The sequence below is a fragment of the Copadichromis virginalis genome, linkage group LG17 (genome assembly GCF_057382275.1).
Source record: "Copadichromis virginalis isolate Kocher_CV1m ecotype Utaka linkage group LG17, C_Virginalis_male_GT1.1, whole genome shotgun sequence".
NCBI lineage: Eukaryota > Metazoa > Chordata > Actinopteri > Cichliformes > Cichlidae > Copadichromis > Copadichromis virginalis.
Window position 1 is genome coordinate 40,924,216 of NC_140634.1, and position 21,667 is coordinate 40,945,882.

Sequence of the window (21,667 nt, forward strand, 5' to 3'; positions counted from 1 at the left end):
TGAGTGTGTGTGAGTGAGTGTGTGTGTGTGTGTGTGGTGAGTGAGTGTGTTTGTGTGTGCGCGCGCGTGTGTGCGTGTGAGTGCATGTGTGTGAGTGAGTGTGTGTGTGTGTGTGTGGTGAGTGAGTGAGTGCGTGTGTGTGTGTGAGTGAGTGCGTGTGTGTGTGTGAGTGAGTGTGTGTATGTGTGGTGAGTGTGTGTGTGTGTGTGGTGAGTGAGTGCGTGCGTGTGAGTGAGTGTGTGTGCGTGTGTTTGTGTGTGTGCGCGCGCGTTCGTGTGTGTGTGTGTGAGTGTGTGTGTGGTGAGTGAGTGCATGTGTGTGAGTGAGTGTGTGTGCGTGTGTTTGTGTGTGTGCGCGCGCGCGCGTTCGTGTGTGTGTGTGCGTGTGAGTGAGTGTGTGTGTGTGTGTGGTGAGTGAGTGAGTGCGTGTGAGTGTGGTGAGTGAGTGTGTTTGTGTGTGCGCGCGCGTGTGTGCGTGTGAGTGCGTGTGTGTGAGTGAGTGTGTGTGTGTGTGGTGAGTGAGTGCGTGTGTGTGTGGTGAGTGAGTGCGTGTGTGCGTGTGAGTGAGCGTGCGTGTGTGTGTGGTGAGTGAGTGTGTTTGTGTGTGTGCGCGCGCGTTTGTGTGTGTGCGCGCGCGTTTGTGTGTGTGCATGTGAGTGTGTGTGTGTGAGTGAGTGTGTGTGTGTGTGGTGAGTGAGTGCGTGTGTGTGAGTGAGTGTGTGTGCGTGTGTTTGTGTGTGTGCGCGCGCGTTCGTGTGTGTGTGTGCGTGTGAGTGAGCGTGTGTGTGTGGTGAGTGAGTGAGCGTGTGTGCGTGTGAGTGAGCGTGTGTGTGTGCGTGTGAGTGAGCGTGTGTGTGCGTGTGAGTGAGCGTGTGTGTGTGGTGAGTGAGTGCGTGTGTGTGAGTGAGTGTGCGTGTGTTTGTGTGTGTGTGCACGCGTTCGTGTGTGTGTGTGCGTGTGAGTGAGCGTGTGTGTGTGTGCGCGAGCGTGTGTGTGTGGTGAGTGAGCGTGTGTGTGTGGTGAGTGAGTGAGTGCATGTGAGTGAGTGTGTGTGCGTGTGTTTGTGTGTGTGTGCACGCGTTCGTGTGTGTGTGTGCGTGTGAGTGAGCGTGTGTGTGTGTGTGTGTGCACGAGCGTGTGTGTGTGGTGAGTGAGCGTGTGTGTGTGTGTGTGCGCGAGCGTGTGTGTGTGGTGAGTGAGCGTGTGTGTGTGGTGAGTGAGTGAGCGTGTGTGCGTGCGAGTGAGTGTGTGTGTGTGCGCGTTCGTGCGTGCGAGTGTGTGTGTGTGCGCGTTCGTGCGTGCGAGTGTGTGAGTGAGTGTGTTTGTGCGCGTGCGTGCGTGAGTTAGTGTGTGTGCGTGCGCGCGTGTGTTTGTGTGCGTGCGTGTGTTTGTGTGTGTGCGTGTGCGTGTGTGTGCGCGTTTGTGCGTGCGTGCGAGCGAGCGCGCGTGTGTTTGTGTGCGCGCGTGTGTTTGTGTGTGTGCGTGTGAGTGAGCGTGTGTGTGCGCGTTTGTGCGTGCGTGTGCGCCCGCGCGTGTTTGTGTGCCCGCGCGTGTTTGTGTGCGCGCGTGTGTTTGTGTGTGCGTGTGAGTGAGCGTGTGTGTGCGCGTTTGTGCGTGCGTGCGCGCGTGTGTTTGTGTGCGTGCGTGCGCGCGTGTGTTTGTGTGCGTGTGTGCGCGCGTGTGTTTGTGTGTGTGCTTGTGTGCGTGCGAGTGAGTGAGTGCGTGCACGCGTGTGTTTGTGTGTGTGTTTGTGCGCGTGCGTGTGTGTGAGTGAGTGTGTTTGTGCGCGTGCGTGTGTGCGTGTGAGTTAGTGTGTGTGTGTGTGTGCGCGCGTGTGTTTGTGTGCGCGCGTGTGTTTGTGTGTGTGCGCGTTTGTGCGTGCGTGTGCGCCCGCGCGTGTTTGTGTGCGCGCGTGTGTTTGTGTGTGTGTGTGCGTGTGTGCGTGTGAGTGAGCGTGTGTGTGCGCGTTTGTGCGTGCGTGCGCGCGTGTGTTTGTGTGCGTGCGTGCGCGCGTGTGTTTGTGTGCGTGTGTGCGCGCGTGTGTTTGTGTGTGTGCTTGTGTGCGTGTGAGTGAGCGTGTGTGTGCGCGTTTGTGCCTGCGTGCGCGCGTGTGTGTGCGTGTGAGTGAGCGTGTGTGTGCGCGTTTGTGCGTGTGTGCGCGCGTGTGTGTGCGTGTGTGCGTGTGAGTGAGCGTGTGTGTGCGCGTTTGTGCCTGCGTGCGCGCGTGTGTGTGCGTGTGAGTGAGCGTGTGAGTGAGCGTGTGTGCGCGCGTGTGTTTGTGTGCGCGCGTGTGTTTGTGTGCGCGCGTGTGTGTGTTGGTCTTTGCTCTGAAGTTGTGTTTAATTAGTTGCCTTTAATTTGTTCTAGCAAATGAGCCAGAAATGCATTGCAGTGGTTCTCCTCTGTGTGTTGCTCTGTGCAGCCGGAGGAGCTGACACTGCTGCTGATCAAGCTTCGCCGGCAGCAGGCGGAGCTCAACAGCCTGCGGGAACACACAGTAGCTCAGCTAATGGCCGTTGGTATGGAAGGGCACAACGCAAAGGTCAGCTCTGAGTGTATGTGTTTGTGCATGCACGTATTTGTGCTTTCCCAGCCAAGCAGTCAAAACACACACTGTGTGCATTTGTATGTATCTGCAAGAGGACCGCTATTCATCGTCTGGTTTAGACGTCGTGTCTGCTCGGTTTGGAAAAATCTCGTGTTTTGGTTTAAATCATAGACTGTATGTAAAAGATGTCACCTCCATCATTTGGATTTGGCATCTTGATGGCTCGATGTTATCCTGTAACCACGGCTACGTTGACTTTTGTGACCATATTTTGACAAAAGACGATAGTTCTAAGATTAGCGAGCTGCGTGGATAAACTGTGCTGGTGCTGCACGTAGACACAAACTAGCAAAAAATACTGACTGTCAAATGATTCAGAACTGTTTCACGAGGTCCCTCAAACTTGGTCTTCATGTTCATGGAATTAGACGGCAGTCAGCCGGCTGTATTGACTCACCTCCCTAACCCTCACTCTATGCTTACCTCTTTTTTATTTAAACACAAAGAAACAGTGTCACTGTGGAGTATTGTTGTGGCATTAATGGTGGATGGGTTTGTCCAGTCGCCCAGTCCTAACTGCCTCCGAGTCATCCAGGTGTCTTCCCTCCAGACAAAAGAAAAGAAACCTGAATAGCCAAATTCTATCAGTCCCACCTGTAGCTCCCCCATGGATCGTGGCACTTGTAATTTCTGGGATTATTTTAGTAGAATTGACAGCAGGCTCCGAGGAAAGGTTATTTTTGACTGCCAGGCCAGCCTGTGTGAGCTATTTACAGGAATAAAGAATAATGCTCAGACTGTTACCTTTACTATTTCACAAAAGCTTAAAAGGTCCATTTCCACAATTTAGACTTTAATTGCAGGAAATGTTATCAAAGAAGTTTCGCAGGAGACGAAGCAAACAAACAAAATCACAAAACAATCATCAAATCACCTGAATACTTATCTGACTAACTCTGAGCTGAGTTTGTTCTTGTCTTTGGTGAGGAGAGCTTGGAGATGAGCACATCCAGATTGTTTTATTTTATTTCTATTTATATAATGTACATAACTCACCCACTTGTATATACTCATTCACTGTATATAGGCTCTTTTTTTCTCTGCACAGAGGAGCGTATCAGGTCACCTTTCACTGCGTGTTACACCTGTATAACTATGCACGGGACAAATAAAGAATCTTGAATCTCAACTAGGCCCAAAGATGCACTTATCCCCATGATAATCACCCAATAGGAAAGCAGCATTCAGTCGAAGTGTGATGTGGTCAATTCAACCATCTAACACGGCAAAAATGAGCTGATGAAAAGACAAAATCCCAAAGTCGATTAATGAGTTCACAGGTTGGACTTCGGTTCCCCCTCTCGCGTCTCTGCGGGGAGTTTAAACGGTGACCTGTTTAGATCCAATGTTCTGAACTGCTCATTGCACAGAAGACTAAAGGAAGAATCTCTTTTACACCCCACATTTATACCTGCTCACCCGTCCTCCACCTTCCTTCACCGGACGTCACATCTTCATATTTTGGTCGTCTAATAAAGTTGTTGACATGTAATCATCCGATGTCCACCCACAACTCGTATATCTGACTTACATGGTTTAACACAAAGTCTAAACTTTAAAATCAGTAAAATCATTTCATTTTCTTTGTTATTCTGAACATAAAGAATTCACGTTTAAACATTCAGGAACATAATCCCTTCATAATTCAAATACAGAGGAATACTTTGTTTTACTTTTTAAAACAAAGTATTTAGTATTTAGCTGTGATGGTCACACGACACGTGCATGACGTGCTGCTTTGAGCCCATCAGTATGTATGTTGTATCTGTCTTCTTTTATGTATTGAAGATCAAGAAGTTATTCCACGCTGCGTGTGGAGATGGCGTGACAGATATTCCACCGTCATGTCGTGAATTTAGTTTGTAGGCCTGAACCTACTGCGGTGCGTGAGCTCAAGTGTTTCAAACTATAAAACTGTGAGGGAGGCGAGTGAGGCCCCAGAATGCAGACTGTGATAAACTAAAGAAGAGTCATTAATTCATCAAGTGTGGGTATCCACAGAAGCTAAAACACACACTAGGGCTGTGGGACACTGGAGTGCTGAAGTGACAGCAGGACAGAACTTAACGCAAGCCGAAGGACAAGCAAAATAAGATGGGAAGTGAAGAACACGGACAGAAAGGGAAGCTAGAACTGACACAGACGTGAACACAACACAAGCAGGATCTGACTAAGAAACTAAACCAGAAAACAATGAAAATGCTAAACTCAGTCTACGAGAGCGATAACAGAGGTTTAAGGAAGAACACATGAAACATTAAACACATCAGGAATGAGCGAAACAAACACGAGAAAGCCACAAACATTTGGAGAGCGGACCCAGGAACGTGACAAAAATAGATATCAGATTATAATATTAATTTAATGACTTATGTGGACAGTTTGCTGAGCGAGTTTGTGTTTGTTCGGTTTAAATCGAGCTCTGCTTCGTTTTCCCTGCTGCAGTTGGTTTGTGCAAGTGTGAACACAGAAATGGCGCTGGGCTGTGGATCAGAACAACCATACCAAGATGCTTTGGAAGACGCTCTCCGTACGGTCCCAGATGAACTCCAGACTGGTGCATTTATGGTGCGAATGTGAACGAAACACCAAGTGATCCAAATTACACGTTTGAGCGAAAAACGTCCGTAGCCAAATATGCTTCGTATTCTCAGTGCAGGAAAGAACTATAGATCACGGCAAATGAACGTAAATGCTTTGTGTTCTCCAACAGTCCAGAACGCAGCACCTTCTTCCTGTGTTTACTTTTGCTGCTGCCGCCCCAGACACATAGGAAGCCATAATGATATTTAGGGACGATTGTACATAAACTGAGGTTAAGATTCAAATTCTTTGCTGTCATTCTCTCTCTCTTCTGTTTTTGTGAACTCTTCCTCTGTAACTTTGTCTTTTCCTTTCCTGCTTTTGCCTCTGTACTAATGTGTCTACCAAACTTTTCCTATTTCTTCTCTCCTTCCTTCTTGGCTACTGAAGACTGATGTTCTCTTCCATCATCTCCAGAGGAACCTTATATACCTGGAAAGTCAGGTGAGCACTCTGCTCCTCTTGTCTTAAATCAAATAAAACATTTTGTGAGTCATGGGAAGATCCAGTTTTCACTTACTGGAAGAGAACATTTGCTTGTTTCCAGAAAATCTTCTGTAAATGTACACACATTTACAATGATCTATTTTATCCTTTATTTCTTTGCGTGTTTATTCAGAATCTTTCATTCTGAAGCTGAAATTGCATTACAAACTTCCTGCAGCATTTGTAGCACTTTTGCCCAATGCTTTGTTCAGTGGGCTAATTTGTAGATAGCTGTTGGGTTCAGTGACGTTAAGTATGTATGAAGTTTGAAGCTCAACTTGCAAAGACTTGAAACTGGTTGCGAATCATATATGAGTATGAAGTCTATATTATAATGCAGCTACTTGTTTGAATCCGCAGTTTGTGAAGCTATAAACACTATAAACACTACACTATAGGGCTGCCACGATTAGTCGACTATCAAAATCGTCGACGACTGATTTAATAGTCGACGCGTCGTTTGAAGCTTTGTAAGATCCTGAAAGACGCAGGAATAAGTAGCAGGATTTAAGAGTGTAATAACGGACTGAAACAGAAGATGGCAGCACTGCATGTACAAGGATGCCAGCTGCCGTTAAACCCCGAAGAAGAAGAAGCTGTGTCCCAGAATTCATAGCGCAGCCCTTGCCACTACCCGATCCGTACCGGAAACCCGATTGGTACCCCGCATGCGCAAATCTTACGTCACTTCCTCTCTTTGCCAACATTGCGACATTCAATATATTTGAATGACACGGTTAGCGCCCAGTTAGCTCCTAGCATTTCTCAACAGCTCTGCCTCCTTTTTGACTGGATAATGGATAATCCGTATCCGCAACAAATTTTTGCTTTTCTCCTCAACAGAGAGCGTCCCCCGATTAAACAACAGCACCGTCAAATAAGAAGAATGGTGCCTAATGACAGAGTTAATAATACTGAATTTGTAATATGTCACGCGAAGATTCATCAGCCAGATGAAGTGTTTACTGGCAATTGACAGTGATAGCGGACATCATCATCACTTTTCCAACAATCCTCTCCTCACAGACAAGCATAAACACACTCGACTATCACTAAATCAAATTTAACACACGTTTGTAATGACGCTAATTCAGTTTATAATAGGGTTTATTCGCTCGGTCAGCAGGTGGCGGTATCCTCGTACACTGGGGAGTAAACTGCCATTAAACGAACAGAAGAAGAAGAAAACCCCTGCACATGCGCGGTACGGATCGGGTAGACCCGATTTGTACGGTCCGACTTTGCACATGCGCAGTGAGGATCGGGAGCCCTGATCTGTCACTATCTTTTTACTTTTTTGTTTTTGTCTACATTATATTAAATGTTTCATTATCGGAAACATTTTAAGAGATACTTGTTATTCTTAACATCTTGACAGATACTCTGACCCGTAACTATCGTAAAACGGTTCGACCGGAAGTAGACACCTTTCGCGCATGCGGGGTACGGATCAGGTAGTGACAGTTCTGCTCAGTTGTCAACAATGGCGGCAGCTAGTTAGTTTTAATATTGCTCTTATTAATCTTTTTGGGTCACAAAATAAACGTTTAACATATTTTCAGGCGAGAATGTAGCTGTGTAAACCTCTAATATCTGCTCAGTTTATCAAGACACCGCATATTTTCAAAAGCGCTCCGACGTTTTCGGAGACGTCTGTTACCCACTAGCTCGATAGCGAACCGGGGGCTAGGCTAACTAGAGCCGTGAGAACACCGGACTCCCGGCTAATCGTTTTCAAACCCACCGCCGTCTTTCGCTGCTCAGGTTAAACATGATATATGAGTCACTTAGATAACTTAAAAATGTTATTGTTTGGCTTTTTTAGTATTTTATTTGTTCCTGAGTAAATCGGTTTGGCTGAGATTAAAGTTATAGTTTTTACACAGCTGAATAAACATCAAGCAGACAGCTGATTATCAGAAGTGTGAGATGCTCAAGAATTTACTCCGGTGTCCTGTTATATTTTAGATAGCAAGGAGTTTATTAAACTCCACCGAAACAATCTGCAAATTTCATTAAAATTTAATAAACTATCATCTTGTCTTTATTTTTAGTTAGCACAGACCTTAAACACTTAAAGCTGTAAGCTAATGATAGTTATATAAGAGCAGATGCTGCTGGTGCAATAAGCTGTACGTTTTACGTCCAATGGATGATGATCTGATTAGTGACTAATCGCAAAAATAATCGGTGACTAGTCGACTATCAAAATAATCGTTTGTGGCAGCCCTACTCAGTGTTGGGAAGGTTACTTTTAAAATGTATTCCATTACAGAATACAGAATACATGCCCCAAAATGTATTCTGTAACGTATTCCGTTACGTTACTCAATGACAGTAACGTATTCTGAATACTTTGGATTACTTAATATATTATCATGCTTTTTACAACAACGTGAATGTACTATTGCTGTGTGATTTATTACTATTACTGAAGGTCCGCGACTCCGAACTGTAGTAAAGGGACCTCTGACTAATACGGCGGGGTCCCTGTCGGCTCGTAGCCGAAAAATAGCTTTACTTTGTTGTGTGGGTCAACTTTTCTTGCGAGAGACAGAGAGAGGCGTTGAAAGACTGCTCCAACGGAACTTATTGTTTTCAGACGAAAACAGGAACACGGTGTACAGTCGAGTCTTAATAGCTTACTTACAACTGGGCTCGTCAGGCTCTCTTCTTGGCTGCAGTGGTTATTATTATATTTACATGCTTCCAGCTCCCCTTTTTCCTCGATGACAACTCGTACCTTTCCACTCCCCTTTTTCTCCCTCCTCGCGCTCACAGACCCATAACGTGTATGGCAGTCCATTCTCCCTGCAGCACGGACTACACTGCCCATGATGCTACATTCTTTAGAGCTATGCTTGTAGCATTCTGCCTGTTAGCTTAGCACAACAACAACAACAACAACGAAAAGGCGCTCTCTCACCCAGGAAACACACAGTCGCAGAGAGAGAGAGCGTCGCCCTGTAACCATGGCAACCGTAACGCTGCCGCCTGGAACAAAGAGCGTAGCTGTCAAACAAAACCCAAACAGTCCTGACCCGCGACAAAATGAAACAAGTACCGCAGTGTAATCCATTTATTTCAACAAAGTAACTGTATTCTGAATACCACCTGTTTAAACGGTAACTGTAACGGAATACAGTTACTCATATTTTGTATTCTAAATACGTAACGGCGGTACATGTATTCCGTTACTCCCCAACACTGGCCCTACTACACTATAAACACTACACTATAAACACTACACTACTGTTAACGTATTCCTTGTAAGAAGCACGTTGTTACTGTGATGCAGTTATGTTGGATTCTCTTTAATTACTTTGATTCCAGATTTCAGTTGGATCTTTAAAAAAAAGTCTGAACCTGTAGTGATATTTATCACCAGGTTGTTTTCATGACCTGCACACACTGGGCTATTTAAGATTGCCAGGACGTTGACATCTCTGAGCACATTCTTCTTCTTCAGCATGCTCATCCTTCTGGGAAAACATAATCTGTTGGCAGTTTGCACATGTCATACCAGGATCAGGCATCGAAATGTGCTGTTTATTTTCAGCCTGTTAGGTAGGACTAGCCTTCCCTCTATTATTGAACAGGACTGCTCAGTACTGAAAAGGTCGTCCTTCTGTGAAAACATAGTCTTTGTGGAAGGGAGTTATTTTCAGTTTTCTTAGTTATTCTCTGCCTTTATCTTTGCCTCACACCACATTTTATACAAGCATAAAGAAAAAAGAAAAGAAAGAGAAGGAAACCACATCAGAGTCTGAATTGTCTACATGACTATTTAACATGAAACTACATGAAATTCTACCTTTAGATAGAAATGTAAAGGGTATAACATCTAATACAGAAGTGAATGGACCCTAGAAAGCTTTATGGGCAGGTGCTTTGCATCGTGGCCTCTAAAAAATCTGATACACTGTGTATAACAGCGGTCCCCAACCCCCGGGCCATGGACCGGTACCGGTCCGTGAGTCGTTTGGTGCCAGGCCGCGAGAGTTGAGGCTTGGTGTGAAACTTATGGTTTTCAGGGTTTCTAGCGGTTTTTATCGTTAACTCTGTTTCCCTGGGTCTTTTCACGTGTGTTATGAATAAATCTTCTTTTTTTGGTACCGGTACTAGTTTTATTTTGCTGTATTTATACGCAACACCTTAAAGGCCGGTCCGTGAAAATATCTGGTCATTAAGTGATGACCTGATGAATCCTGCCTCCCGGCCTTCTGTGTTTATTAAGGTTGCTGTGTTTTTAACATGTTTTAATACTTTGTATCTTGTTCCATTTAATTTGAACAAGCCCCTAAAATCAGTCAGTGTTCACTGTCGGCCTCTCTGTTTTTATTGCCACTGATCATTTCATTAAAGATGAAAGAATTTACAGTTTTTAACTCTCAGTGATGCCGCAGTGTTTGTTTGACTTTGGGAGCTGCATCGTAGTCTGGGCCCAGGCACAGCTGATGACGTCAGACTTACAGACTGGATTGTCGAACATAAACCAGTCCGTGGTGCAAAAATGTTGGGGACTGCTGGTGTATAACATGTCTTTACTTTCATGCTGCTGAAATTCGAAGCAAACTGATGTTCATTGTCTTTGCAAGTTGATATTCATTGTACGGAAATTTTAAAACCCTACACGATATTGCCAAAAGTATTGACACACCAATCGTGGCTCAAGAGTTGGCAGTTTGTCTTTTAATTGGAAGGCTGCCGGTTCGAGTCTCAGCTCCAACAGTCTCAGTCGTTGTGCCCTTGGGCGAGACACTTCACCCGTTGCCTACTGGTGGTGGTCAGAGGGCCCGGTGGCGCCAGTGTCCGGCAGCCTCGCCTCTGTCAGTGCGCCCCAGGGTGGCTGTGGCTACAATGTAGCTGCCATCACCAGTGTGTGAATGGGTGGATGACTGTAGTGTAAAGCGCTTTTAGTCCTTAGGGACTAGTAAAGCGCTATTTACCATTTACCCCTCCAAATCATCAAAGTGACTTTCGTGGTCAAAGGTGTGAAGATTAAGCTCACAGGCATGCAGACTATTTGAGAATGGGTTGGTCTAAGGAGCTCAGTGAATTCCATCATGGTACCATATCGTGCCACCAGTGCACCCAGTACAGTTGTGAAATTTCCTTGCTGCTAAATAGTTCTCAGTCAACTGTTAGGGCTATTGGAACAAAGTGAAAAGGATTAGAAATCGCAGAAACTCAGTCACAAAGTAGAGGCTACATAAAATCAAAGAGTAGGGTCAGCGGGTGCAGAAATGACCAGTGTTCTGCAGAATCAGTCACTACAGACCTCCGACCTTCAGATTAGCTGAGGAACAGTGTCTAAAACCTTCATGGAATTGGTTTCCATAGCCGAGTATCTGCATCCAAGCCTTATATCACCGAGTGCAATGTAAAGCATCAGTTGAGTGCTGAATCACACTTTTCCTGGCAGTCCGATGGAGGAGAGCGATATTTGCCTGACTGCATTTACCAGTCGTAAAGTTTGTAAGATGGGGTATATAAGTATATAAGTTGGGATTTTTTTCTTTTTCTTTTTTTTTTTGAGGAGTTCAGCTCCTTTTTCCATTGAAAGCAACTCTTAATGCTTCACCACACCAAAACATTTTGGACAGTTTCATGCTCCCAGCTTTGTGGGATCAGTTTGAGAATTCCAGTTCCACTATAACTGCACAGCAGTGCACAAAGTATGGTCCATAGAGACATTAGTGAGCGAGCTTGTTATGGAAGAGATTAACTGAAGAGTCCTGATCTCAACCTGATAGAACTCTATTGAGATGAAAAAGAGCAGAGACTGCGAGCCGGGCCAAGTCCAACATCAGTGTCTGTCCTCACAAATGCACATCTCAAAGAATGGCCAAAAAATTCCCATAAACACGTTCCTAAACCTCGTGGAAAACCTTCCCAGGAGAACAGAAGCTGGTATAGCTGCAAAGGGAGGGCTGGCATCATATTTAACCCTATGGATTCAGAATAGGAAGTCACTCAAGTTTATATGCCTGTGAGTGCAAGCAAGCAGATACTTTTGGCAACATAGTGTATGTGCATTAAATCTGTGATTAGGTCAATCCTATGGGAGAACTGCAGTACCTCACCTGGGACAAATATCATTTGGTCCTTGGTCATACCTAGAAACCACTGACTCAATGAAGACTTGTTGTTTTTTAATTACATCCAAAAATCCAAAAGCACCTCCTTGGAGAAATATCATAAATATTGCTCTTTGGTTGTATACATGACCTGACATTTCTTTGCAGGTTATTATAGATTTGAGGTGAGAGTTAGGATTGATCAGAAAGGCTTTAGAATAAGATTGGTCAGAGGTGGAGTGACAGAACACTAAACTGTGACAGGTGTGTTTATCCTACTTTTTGTCTTCCAGTTTTGTTTACAAAGCAGTTATTAAACAGTATTTCATCCTCCAGCAACAGTTATAGCTGTGTTATTACATCACTGTATCTTCTTTCTCCACGGCGCTCCGCTAGACGAAGGAGAATGAGCCTCTAATCTTCATGATTCACACTATGATTGAGAACTCTGCACCAAGGCCACAACTCTACCAGCAAGTAAGGTCTTAGGCAGGTTCTGGCTTGAGTCACTGTGCAGGCATCTCTGTTAGGGACGTGTCACACAGTCAACCTTCAGTTTATCTTTACATGCTGGAGCACCAAAGTTGCACGATTTCGTTCAGCAAGTCATTTATTTATTTATTCATTTTTAAAGTGAAAAATCCCCTCTCAACATGAAATATCAAACATTTAGAGGAATATGCATTTATGAAACTATTGCTGCTGATAAATCTTGGTCGTTTGGTTTTCTTATCCAAAGTTTACGTCCAAGTTATTTCTTGCAGAACTCTATATTTTTGAATGAGGGGGAGCAGACTCAAGCCAGATGTTTCCAGTAGTTGTCTATCCACATCATCCCCTCCACTGTTAACCTAGTTATCATGTTTTGGATGCAGTCAGTTCATCTGTCAGTTGTTCCACAGTGATCCTTCCTATGTTTCACCTATTGCAATGTTTGAAGTGTATGTGACGTTCTTTTTGTTTCCTGCACATCTCATTTCACTGCTTTCCTTTCTTTATGCACCTGGAACTGAGCATGATTTGTGGCTGCAATGAGTGTCAGAGTGATGGCGTCTCCCGTCACACAGCAGTGTTTATTGTTGAGGTTTACTTGGGGAATGCTTGACTGGTTTAATGTGTTTGTATTACAGGTTTGTTTTTTTGAAAACTAAAAACTGACATGACATTTCAGGAAACCGTGTCAGATTTCTTTACAAGAATACCAAAGAATCTGTACATGGGTAGAAGCAGAAGGACACAGTTGGTCAATCTCAGGACAGTCGATGTTTTAGGTTGAGTTATAAGCTGGAACTGCTCTATATTGCCAAAAGTCTTCACTAACCCATCCAAACCGCTGAATTCATGTATAATCGTTTTACACAGGCTCATAAGGTCAACCACCAAGGCATGCAGAGTGGTTGCTTTCAGGAGCTCAGTGAAGTCCACTTTAGTACTGTGATAGGATGGGGCCTGGATGATTGAGTGTGCATCGAGACATAGTGCACAGAGGCTGCCAGCTTTCTGCTAAGTCAACCTCCACAGACCTCCAAACTTCAGCTTAGCTAGAGAGCAGAGCGCAGAGAACTTCCTGTGGGTTCCTGTGACCAAGCAGCTGCATTCAAGCACACTGCCGCTGTACTCTAGAGCAGTGGAGATGTGCTCTCTGGAGTGATGAATCATGCTTCTCCATTTGGCAAGCCAATGAACGAGTCTGGGTTTGGTTGTTGTCAGAAGAACTGTACTTGTCTGACTGCATTGTGCCAAGTTTGGTGGAGGGGGGATTATGGCGTGGGGTTATCTCTGTGGACTTGGTTCCACTCTTTAGTCACTCATTAGTAAAAGTAGAATCTCTCGTGATCTGGGAATCACGCTTTTACTCTGCACACAGTTAATGGTACCTTCAAATTTTCCTTGTCACGAGACCACAACATGCTTGATTTGGCACATGCCCTTTTTGATGCACCCCCAAAGGAACTAGTAGCCATTTGCTTGCTACGTGAATTTATAAACCACTGCACTGTGGATCTGCAGTGACAGCAGCAGAGATCATTAGAGCAGGGATGTTTTCAACACACTTGAGCTTTCCCTGAGACCACAGATTGGTAATTTTACATTTCTGTTTATGCACAAACTAAACAAACAGGTAGAAAATGTTAGTCAGTGAGCTTTACAGGTGATGTTAGGTTTTTGTTGTTTTTTAAACTTCTAAGAGACTTCTTAACTTTAAGAGAATTTTTGATTTTCAGTGTGAAGCAGGAGACAGACTCGTGGGCTGTTTCCTGTTGTTACCTAACACACGTCTAAGACATTTATTTGTTAGGCATTTTTTTCTGATCCATTACATAAAGTATCCAGTTAAAATGTGAAGCTGGATCAAATGATCATCAGCCTTTCAGTTACTGTCGCAGTGTGGCTCACACTCCTTCCTTGAAGTCCGCAGCAGTGGAGGACACATTTAGGTAAATGGTACATGGACTGGTTCTACTGGAGCACTAAAATCTACACTACATGGTGATTATGGTGAATCTTAAATCACACAGTAAGTTAGTGAATGAACGCTGTGTTGTGTTGAATAAGATTTGATAGTAAATCTCATGGGGATGTGTTTAGTGAGGACATGTTACAAGCAGTCCATAGACGTCTGCCACAGGAGTCTTTCTCTGAAGGACAGAAAACAAGTCTGTGGCTCTGGTGCGTGTGCTTTAACGCCCAGAGGGTACATTCATCTTTTGTATGCTTTGTAGTAGGGCTGCCACGATTAGTCGACTAGTAATAATAATAATAATAATAATGGATTGGATTTATATAGCGCTTTTCAAGGCACCCAAAGCGCTTTACAATACCACTATTCATTCACTCTCACATTCACACACTGGTGGAGGCAGCTACGGTTGTAGCCACAGCTGACTGTGGCAGACTGACAGAGGCGAGGCTGCCATATCGCGCCATCGGCCCCTCTGGCTAACACCAGTAGGCAAGTAGGGTAAAGTGTCTTGCCCAAGGACACAACGACCAGGACAGAGAGCCCAGGGATCGAACCGGCGACCTTCCGGTTACAGATGCGATTCCCAACCCCCTGAGCCACAGTCACGATTAGTCGACTATCAAAATCGTCGACGACTGATTTAATAGTCGACGCGTCGTTTGAAGCTTTGTAAGATCCCAAAAGACGCAGGAATAAGTAGTAGGATTTAAGAGTGTAATAACGGACTGAAACAGAAGATGGCAGCACTGCATGTACAAGGATGCCAGCTGCCGTTAAACCCCGAAGAAGAAGAAGCTGTGTCTGTATCCCAATTCAGGGTCTGCAGCCTTAAAGTACGCAGCCTCAACGATCCTCAAGGGCCGCGTACTCAAAGACCGCTAAGGCCGGAAGTGCGAGGCTTGTGAAATGGGCGATCTAGCCTCCGTTGCGCTGCCCAGGTTGCCTAGCAACCATGATACTAACAGCTGGAAACGTGTCATACAGCTTTGTTTGACAGAGATGAAGGAGAAAATCTTTTGTTCATTTGTTTGTTTCTACATGAGCTTTGATCATTCTCTGTGAGATTAAGCTCAGCTATTGACCGAAGTATATTTTAAAGTAAAGGCTTTAAAACCAAGTTAGCACAAACGTCACTAATGTCACATGACTTTGCCGACATGTGGCCAACAGTAATGTTTTATTGTTCTTCGTTATTAAACATTTGCACATAAATAAGTGACATAATATTCAGTACTTAAAGTTTACTCTTCGGGCGCCCCTCATCCGCCGTTTTTTTCCGGCAAAATTATCCACACCCACCGCCGCGCTATGCATTCTGGGATATGTTGGGCCACGAAGTCTACACCGCCATGTCCTTAAAGTTCAGGGAAATGAAGGACGCATTTGAGGGCCGCATTTCGAGCAGCCTTCGAATTGGGACAGCCTTCGTCACGTCGCGGTGACGTAATCGGCCTTAAAATGCGGCCTTTAAGGCTGCAGACCCTGAATTGGGATACAGCCTGTGTCCCAGAATTCATAGCGCAGCCCAGCTCAGTTTCCAACAATGGCGGCAGCTAGTTAGTTTTAATATTACTCTTATTATTCTTTCTGGGTCACAAAATAAACGTTTAACATATTTTCAGGCGAGAATGTAGCTGTGTAAACCTCTAATATCTGCTCAGTTTATCAAGACACCGCATATTTTCAAAAGCGCTCCGACGTTTTCGGAGACGTCTGTTACCCACTAGCTCGATAGCTAGCCGGGGGCTAGGCTAACTAGAGCCGTGAGAACACCGGACTCTCGGCTAATCGTTTTCAAACCCACCGCCGTCTTTCGCTACTCAGGTTAAACATGATATATGAGTCACTTAGATAACTTAAAAATGTTATTGTTTGGCTTTTTTAGTATTTTATTTGTTGCTGAGTAAATCGGTTTGGCTGAGATTAAAGTTATAATTTTTACACAGCTGAATAAACGTCAAGCAGACAGCTGATTATCAGAAGTGTGAGATGCTCAAGAATTTACTCCGGTGTCCTGTTATATTTTAGATAGCAAGGAGTTTATTAAACTCCACCGAAACAATCTGCAAATTTCATTAAAATTTAATAAACTATCATCTTGTCTTTATTTTTAGTTAGCACAGACCTTAAACACTTAAAGCTGTAAGCTAATGATAGTTATATAAGAGCAGATGCTGCTGGTGCAATAAGCTGTAGTTTTACGTCCAATGGATGATGATCTGATTAGTCGACTAATCGCAAAAATAATGTGTGACTAGTCGACTATCAAAGTAATCGTTTGTGGCGGCCCTACTTTGTATAGTGAACACCGGTCATTTTCTGGGACAGTTGTTTGGGACTGATTCCAACAAAAAGTTGCCTTAAAAAAAGGTTGACTTGTTTCTTGGTAGAGCACAACCTCATTGCTGCAAATCAGACTAAAGTGTAGGAGGCAATATGTAAGAGTTTGTTTATCAGCATATTATAGTTTGCTGAAGCTACGCTGGCGATGCGTGTTTGTACTTTCTAATGTGATCCACAGCAGCCGTGGTAACATCTGGGTAAGCAGCTTCAAGCAGGATTAGTAAATATCAACAATATCCCATCATCACTGCATCATTTCATGCTCTTGTAATAAACAACAAGTGTAATATGAACAATTTTTGCCCACTGTATTCAGGAAAGACAAATCCTGACACAATAATTTATATCATGTGGGATTAAATTAAACACACAGTCAAAAGTTTGGACATGCTTTCTCATTTCATGTTTTTTTATTTTATTTTCATGAATATTTATATTGCAGATTCTCACTGAAGGCATCAAACTACGGATGAACGCATGTGGAATTATGTAGGAAACAAAGATGTGTGAAATAACATGTTGTATATCTTAGATTCTTCCTGATATCCACCCTTTGATTCCTGCTTCGCTCACTCTTGGCGTCTCCGTGAGCTTCATGAGGTCGTCTCCTGAAATGGTTTCCAACAGTGTTGAAGGAGTTCCCAGAGATGCTGAGGACTTGTTGGTCCGTTGCCTTCACTCTGCGCTCCATCCCAAACCATCTCCACTGGGTTTAGGTCAGGTGACTGTGTACGCCATCCATTCACCTTTTCTGCAGTTGGAACCAAAGATCTCAGATTTAGACTTATCTCTAATCTGAGCTGCTGTTAACTTGTGATTTCTGAGGCTGGTGACTCGGATGAATGAGGGACTCTTGGTCTTCCTTTCCTGGGGCGTCCTCATGTGAGACGGTTTCATCGTAGTCTTGATGTTTTTGCGACTGCACTTGGACACATTCAAAGTTTTAGCAATTTTCCAACTGACTGATCTTCAGTTCTTAAAGTAATGATGGCCTGTTGTTTCTCTTTTCTTAGCTGACTGGTTCTTGCCATAATATGAATTCTAACAGTCTGTGTAGCAACCTGACTTCTGCACAACACACCTGATGGTCCCAACCCCATTAAGAAGGCAACAAATTCCACAAACGAACCCTGACAGGCTCACCTGCCGGGTGAAGCCGTTTCCGGTGACAACATCATGAAGCTCGCTGAGAGAAGGCCGAGGGTTTGCCGCGCTGTCAACAAAGCAAAGAGCAGCTACTTACAGAAATCAAAAATATAAAACATAGTTTTTCCTTTGCTACATGAGTCCATATATCTTACTTCATATATCTGATGTCAGTTTGTATCTATAATGTAGAAAGTAGCAAAAATAACGACAACAAATGAGAAGGCGAGTCCAAACTTTTGACTGTTAGTGTATAACAAGTCGAGAAGTAATCCCTGAATGCATTCTGTGACATTTCTTAATATTTTTTGAAAAACTGACCTGGAGCTCTCCGTTGTACCAGATGTGTTGCCCCTTAGTGTCCATCTCTGACTGTTTCTCTTCTTCAGACGAGTTCAGATGACTACAAAGACGGCGCCTTCGTCCAGCGCCCAGAGGAGGCTGACATAGATGTAAGACGGCCGCAGCTCTCAGTGAAATGATTGACACGTTTCAAAGACACGTTTACTGATGGGCATGTTTGTGTGGCTGTGTTAGACCAAGCTGAGCAGACTGTGTGAGCAGGACAAAGCAGTGAGGATGCAGGAGGAGAAACTGCAGCAGCTACACAGAGAGAAGGTACAGCTGTGCACTCTGTGCATGTGTGTTGCTCTCTTTGCGGATATGCAGTAATAATTTTTGTGTGTTGTGTGGCAGCACACTCTGGAGACAGCGCTGCTGTCTGCCAGTCAGGAGCTGAGTGAACAGAGTGACTCCAATGCAGCAGCCACACAGAGCCTGGTCCAACAGAGAGATGTGCTGCAAAATGGGCTGCTCAGCACCTGCAGGGAGCTGTCCCGAGTCAGCACTGTGAGCATGCATGCTCTCACACATCACCACCCGACACGTAGGGACATTTATGCTTGGAAAAGCAGCCACAGTTTTATGGAATAGGACTTGCTACTGAATATTTATTGCGTGTCTCACAGTGGAACATCACCTAGACTCCTTATGGAGAGTAAAAATCAGCTTTTACTGGCGTTACTGTGATACATGCTGGTAAGGTTATTGATTAGCTTTTACTCTTCATTTAATTTCCTTGATAAACACCAGAATATACAAACCCAAATATACATTTCTTTACAACAATAATACTTCTGCACTGCTGTTACAGACGCGTTTCCTGATGATTACAGAGTAAGAAAATGTTTTGTTCTTTGACCAGTCACAGTACTGGGAAAGCCTCCTTTCAACTCCAAGAACACCAGCATGTAGCGCAGCCGAAGCCTTTGTTTCCATAGCGGTGTGGCTTCCACTGTGTTTATGTTTGTGACAGCTTTGATGTGAACAACAGTGAAGGAAACAGAATCAGGTGACAGTTATATATCTGCATTTTAAATCTTTTATTTTGTGTTTTTTTTAATGGTGCATGTTCTAAATATAACAAATAAGCTCCTAAATATGGGCTCAAAATGTGGTCATAAATATTTTGTACTTGTAAAAAAGATTTGTATGTGTAAAAAAGATTTCTAACCACTGATATACCACAACTTTTTCCTTTCAACAGCTACTGAAAGTTAGGGGACCTAGCTGCTATCGGATATTTATATAGAGATCCTCCAGCTTCAAACTGTATCACCCTTCAAGGACCTGCAGTTCAAAAAAGCGCCCTTCCGACAGCCAAACCCATCTGTTCTCTGATTGGATTGTTACATTTGTGATTGACATGACATTGACCAATCAGATGAAAGGAAGAAAAATAGGGTCAAAATTCGTACTTGTAACTTGCAGGGTTTTTTTGGCTAAGTCCACACACAAATTCTTTTTACACATGCAAATCTTTTTTACAAGTACAAAATATTTATGACCACATTTTGAGCCCATACCTAAAGGCTGGATCTACTCTAGTTACACTGTGAGTGGTCACACACTGGATCGGGGCTCTAAGAGATCCATCCTCTAAACCATACCCTGCATATCCTATGCAGCCAGTCTAATGATAGTAGATGGGAATCCACATGATTGTGCAGGAAGTCTTTTCAGGAACAAGCACAAGTTCAGTCTTTGCTCGGCTGCAGATTTCGGGGTCTCTGGTCCTTGTGTCTGTTGGTTTAGGACTGATGTACCGGGGGAACTCACAGAAATGCCACGCAAACCTGACAGACGAGAAAGAGGGCAAAGGTTCCCGAACCTAAAAGAGGAGACACGGGAAAGAAAACCCGCACAGATAAACACAAACCGACTGCTGTTGGTGTCCTGTTTCAGGAGCTAGAGTGCTCCTGGAGGGAGTACGACCTACTGGAAGCAGATGTTACTCTGGCCAAATCCAACCTACTGGAACAGCTGGAGGCCCTGGGCAGCCCACAGGTAGCACGCACACACACACACACACTCTTACTTTACACGGTGGTTAACTTTGAACAGAATATTTGGATGTGTGTCTCTGTGTGTCTTCAGACAGAGCCTCCAAGTCAGCGGCACATTCAGATCCAGAAAGAGCTGTGGAGGATCCAGGATGTGATGGAGGCGCTGTCCAAGAGCAAACCCCAGCGGAGCACAAATAGCAGTGAGGCCCTCCCTCAGCACCTCCACCATCACATTCTTACGTTCTTGCTTGCATGCGTGTGTCTGATGTCTTGAATACAATTTCAAGGTTCTAAACAGTTCTTGTAAACACGCCACGGTCAGTCTCTTTGAACAAAACCAAATCTTGATCCTGCCGGAGGTTTAAAGAAAAAGCAGCTGCTTCACCACTTTTTGCTTCTGTGTGTCAAAATGTACATTTGATTTGTTTTTTCAGCTTTGCTCGTTGCAGCGTTTCAGTCGTCAGGTCACGGCCTTCGCTTGGTTGTCACTCTTATCTTTTAGAAAGAGCCGTTATAGTCACCGTCGGTTACGTTTGGTGCCCTGTTGTAGTTTCTAGTTTTATGTTTCCATGACAACGTGTCATTACACGGCTCTGCCAACAATACACTGACACACTGTGAGACCCGGTGATGCTGACAGCCTAGCTGCTGTTTTTAATATACACGTAAACATGTTAATATTGTCTTTGCCGTCATTGTTCTCGTGTTGGCATGAAGTGAAATATCTCCGTGCATCCGTGTCCATTTCACACACACAAAGCGTGAAATGGACACGGTGGCCCTGTGTGTGCGTTTTCTGCATAGGGTCCTTGTTATAGACTATTTTTTGTGATTCTGTGATATCGCGTCTTTAGCCTTCTGGTTAAATCTACCCTGTTAATATTCTGCTTTGGCTTGTCAGTAAATCTATGTTGTGTTTTCTGTGCGTTACAAAGTGTTGGATACCTGAAAGATGAATCATCTTGTGAGGAAGATGTAGAACTCCATTTTGCAGCGGCACCTGATGCATTCACGTATCTTCAGTGATCGCAAACTTCTTCACTTCTGTCTCTTTTCTCCAATTTCTGTCTGTTTAATAGGTTTTCTTGGTTCAAAGCCACTCAGCATCCAGCAGAAGAATGAGGTACGGCAGTGTGCACATTACACCCCTGTCACATGATTCTGTTTTAGTTACGTTTGTTTTGACTTCAGAGATTTCTGGCGTCTTTCTAGCCCAACCAAGATGGCTTTGTTTGAGCTCCAGCTGAAGGGTTAGCATGAAGCACGTGGTCAAATTGTTCAGCAGGAGTGTGTGTGATGGCTTTGCTGTCTGTTGTTTCACAGCTGAATAGAGATTGTGTAGCTCAAAGGTTTCGTACTGGACAGGTCGATGTTTGAGTTCAGTGTAGAAATCCGCTCGCTCAGCTGTTTTTGTGGCGTTTCAGGTTTGTCCGTTTCCACAGATACTTTCCATGATGCTGGTGAGATTAGCTTCTTCAGTTACAGCGGTGCCTCGCTATAACACGGTGCACCTTTTGCAGCATTGCTGTTTCGTGGATTTTTTTGTGCACAATTTTGCATGCTTTTTTTTTTTTTACAGCACATTGTGTTCTGTGTCCTGATTGGCTGTAGAC

The 21,667-nt window shown here is 44.2% G+C and overlaps 1 protein-coding gene across 4 annotated transcripts in view; it reads left to right on the plus strand.

Moving 5' to 3' along the window:
* Window positions 1–21,667, plus strand: part of LOC146689993 (pleckstrin homology domain-containing family A member 5-like) — a 160,993-nt gene that overhangs the window by 117,829 nt on the left and 21,497 nt on the right. For all 4 annotated transcript variants that reach the window (XM_085436293.1, XM_085436296.1, XM_085436295.1 and 1 more), the window contains 9 exons: window positions 2,422–2,541; window positions 5,581–5,634; window positions 12,153–12,233; window positions 18,099–18,161; window positions 18,247–18,327; window positions 18,406–18,558; window positions 19,954–20,055; window positions 20,146–20,254; window positions 21,134–21,177. In XM_085436293.1, the coding sequence (XP_085292419.1) occupies window positions 2,422–2,541; window positions 5,581–5,634; window positions 12,153–12,233; window positions 18,099–18,161; window positions 18,247–18,327; window positions 18,406–18,558; window positions 19,954–20,055; window positions 20,146–20,254; window positions 21,134–21,177 (807 nt within the window). The remainder of the gene's footprint in view (window positions 1–2,421; window positions 2,542–5,580; window positions 5,635–12,152; window positions 12,234–18,098; window positions 18,162–18,246; window positions 18,328–18,405; window positions 18,559–19,953; window positions 20,056–20,145; window positions 20,255–21,133; window positions 21,178–21,667) is intronic.